The sequence below is a fragment of the Petaurus breviceps genome, unplaced genomic scaffold (assembly GCF_028583685.1).
Source record: "Petaurus breviceps papuanus isolate PSGF00001 unplaced genomic scaffold, PetGlider_PUasm1.0 287, whole genome shotgun sequence".
In the NCBI taxonomy this organism is placed as follows: Eukaryota; Metazoa; Chordata; class Mammalia; order Diprotodontia; family Petauridae; genus Petaurus; species Petaurus breviceps.
Window position 1 is genome coordinate 425430 of NW_027186029.1, and position 3081 is coordinate 428510.

General features: G+C 60.0%; 2 protein-coding genes and 1 pseudogene across 4 annotated transcripts in view; 1 reads left to right on the forward strand and 2 right to left on the reverse strand.

Moving 5' to 3' along the window:
- SPECC1L (sperm antigen with calponin homology and coiled-coil domains 1 like) overlaps positions 1-209 on the reverse strand; it is a 36144-nt gene extending 35935 nt beyond the window's left edge. For all 3 annotated transcript variants that reach the window (XM_069096706.1, XM_069096707.1, XM_069096705.1), the window contains exon 1: positions 51-209. In XM_069096706.1, the coding sequence (XP_068952807.1) occupies positions 51-170 (120 nt within the window). In that variant the 5' untranslated portion in view covers positions 171-209. The remainder of the gene's footprint in view (positions 1-50) is intronic.
- LOC138167675 (zinc finger protein 850-like) overlaps positions 1-3081 on the reverse strand; it is a 762790-nt pseudogene that overhangs the window by 337626 nt on the left and 422083 nt on the right.
- The window catches only part of SUSD2 (sushi domain containing 2), a 423767-nt gene that overhangs the window by 131936 nt on the left and 288750 nt on the right, over positions 1-3081 (forward strand). The gene's annotated exons all lie outside the window — the stretch shown is intronic.

Here is a 3081-nt window from a genome sequence, read left to right on the forward strand (position 1 = left end):
CCCCCCCCCCCCCCCCCCCCCCCCCCGCCGCCCCCCCCCCCCCCCCCTACCTTGGTTAGCGAGGCCGTGCCGGGCTTGGAAAGCCTGCCTCCTATCTGGCTGTCTGGCTTGCTCCTAACTGTCCCTGGAGGTTTGGGCGCTGACACCGTCGTCCGGCTGGCTTTCTTCATTCTGGGCTGCCTCGGGGTGATGCATTGACAGGCAAATCTGAGGGTAGAAGCAGGGGGTCACATGGAGGCAGACGAGAGGCCCAAGCAAGCCCCAGACATATGGGGCCTGGGGATAGCCCCAGGAAGCAGGTCCTAGGACCTCAGCAAAGGCTTCTCCCAGAAAACATGGGGGAACGTCCTCGGTGAGAAACACATGGCCAGCTATTCCTCTCTGAGCATCACTAACTAGAAGTGGGGGCTCAAAATAGGCCATCCCTCTCCCAAGATAACTCCAACAAAGCCCCCTGGGCCAGTCTCTCCACTGGGCCTGCCCACCACAGTGCCTGGCACCCGGGACATGCAGTCACCCCTTCCCTTCTCTCCAGGGTAAGGCCTTCCCACTCCGGCCCTTGGCACAGAACTTGGCACATGCTAAGGGCTAAGCACCTGGCACAGGCTTCTGACTCACCTACTGACTACAAGGAAAGAGTAAGTTGGCCAAGGAAACCCCAGTTTCTATTTTTGGCAGGGCAACACGCCCAACATGCCCAAGTTGTCTGGTGGCCCAGGCCCTGCCGGCCAGTCGGATTCTTAGGACTGAGCGTGGCAGAGACCCAGGCCTCTCATGAGTGGCACCCCCTCTCTGGAGGGCCCCAGTGCTTTGGGCCTTGACCCCATTTTCCCATCACGTCTGGCCTCCTGGCACATCTCCAGCAGCAGGCCCAAGACAGTTTGCATCTGTATGTGCGTGCACTAAGGGTCACCTTCCGCAGTCTGCCCACCAAGTGTGGAGGCCTTTTTGGTTTGGGAAGAACAGCTTTGGAGACCAAAGGCCAAAGGCAGGAGAGCCAAGATGGTGCCAATCTTACCTCGGAAGGACACTCAGAGAATACGGCTGCCCCAGCTGGCCCCCATGTCCCCGAGGACCTTGTGGGGTCCCCCAGCCCAAGGTGGCCCTTGCAGCCTCTGCCTGAAGACCTCATGAACAGGGCCCACCCTAGCATAGTCAGGAAGGTTTTGATGCCAGGGTTCCAAAGCTGTCTTCCCGGTGGGCAGAAAAGCTAGGTTGGGGGTGCTCTCCTCCACAGGTGCTAACCCACCGGCTCAAAGACCAAGTCTTAAAGCCGACTGGCTCTGGATCTCACAGCTAGATCCCATAGGTCCCTGACCAGCCCAAGAACCATTTAAAGGTTATCTTGGGCCCTTCAGGCCGAAATCAAATACTAATTGTTTCTCTTTGGACCAGCAACCCCGAGGGTCTTCCCCTCCCAGGCTGATTTTGTCTTTTTTTTTTTTTTATGGATTAAAGGGGCCATCCCTGAACTCACTTCTCAAAGAGGCCTATTCACTGAATGGGTGTTGCCTCACTCAAAGTGAAAAGACCCAAGGTCTCCCATGGCATCCTGGGCCATCTCCAGGCTTCTGGAAGAAAACCAGGCCACTGGACTCAGATGGCTCTGGAGGAGACAGTGAGACTGGTGACCCTGAGCAGCCCCCTCACTCAAATCCATGTCCCGGCATCATCTCCCTGATACCAGGGTCCTCAGAGAAGGAAGGACAAGCACAGCCAAGCCAACACCAGCCGGTCACCTCCCCCCTCGGATGTCACTGCTGCAAACCCAAGGGGCCCCTCCATATCAGGTGGCCCAGGTTCCCATCAGCTGGACTCCAGAAGCCCCCTCAGCCCTTCCCTGGGCTCTGTGGCCCCTCAGGGCCAGGCTCCCTCCCCTGCTCCGGGGCCAACCAAAAGTGTCACATGGAGGACGGGTAGGTCTCCAAAATACTTCTGGGCCTGTGGCTGGATCTCAAACATGACTAAGAAGTACAGGGACCCTCTGCCAAGGTTTCCCCGCAAAGGAACCAGACTGGTCCCTCCAGGCCCGTGCAGGGGCCACAGGCTGCTGCCAGCAGGTGAGAGGAGCTGTTTTTTAAGCCAAAATATGTGAAGGATAAACTGCGGATAGGACAGGGATGGGATCAGACTGCCCAGGCAGAGAGCCCGGCTGTGACCGGCTGGCTCCAGGGGTGCACACAGTGGGCCCTTCCCATTCCTCTCTTCCTGTTTTTGGTCCAGTGAGCGCCCCCAGCGTCTATCTCCCCCCCAAATCAGAAGATTTTATTGGCCAGGTCTTCGCTTCCTATTTTGTTCATCTCTTTCTTATTCTCTCAGACAACTGCGTTTCAGGACCAGGAGCATTCGTGGGAGACTCTGCTCTAGGAACAAAAGGGTCAAGAATCGCAAGGGGGGTCCTGAGGAAAAGACGGAGGGTCAGAAGTGGGCCCAGCAGACCCAGAGTTGCGCGGGGCAGGCGCTGACGTCTGCACTGGACAGAAAAGGCCAGCCAGGAAGGCCGGAGGGGGCACATCAGCCCCATGACCACGCTCACCAGAGCCTCAAGGAGCCCGCCACAGGGAAGGGTCAGTGTTTGACAGAAAGTGCCGGTAGCAGGGGCGGCGGGCTGGCCAGAACAAGGCAAGGACCCGCCCCAGGACATCCAGATGGACACTGGATCTGGATACTAAAGGCCACGGACGAGATGGCCTGCCCCGGCCAGGCATGTCCAAGGCAGGCCAGGGAGCGCCTCAGACACCATGGACGGGCCGTTCCCAGGCTCTGGGTCCTGGGCCAGAGCAGCGCACTGACCACATGCGGGCACAAACTGACCGAGTGCACCCTCCATCCACCGCAGTCAGGGAGGGGAACGGGAAGCCCTCGCACCCGGGGCCCCTGCCAGCCCCCCACGCCTCTGGGGCTCTGTCCAGAGGGCCGGCGCGCGCTGCTGCGGATGGAGGGAGCCCGATGCCAGGCCCAGGGGGGAGAAGCACAGAGCCAGAGGTTCTGGGGGGAAGGTCAGCCCGAGCCCAGCGGGGCTCCGCAAGGCTGGAGCTGCCCTCCAGGGTGGCCCCCCATCCTCACTGTCCCCCCCCCGTC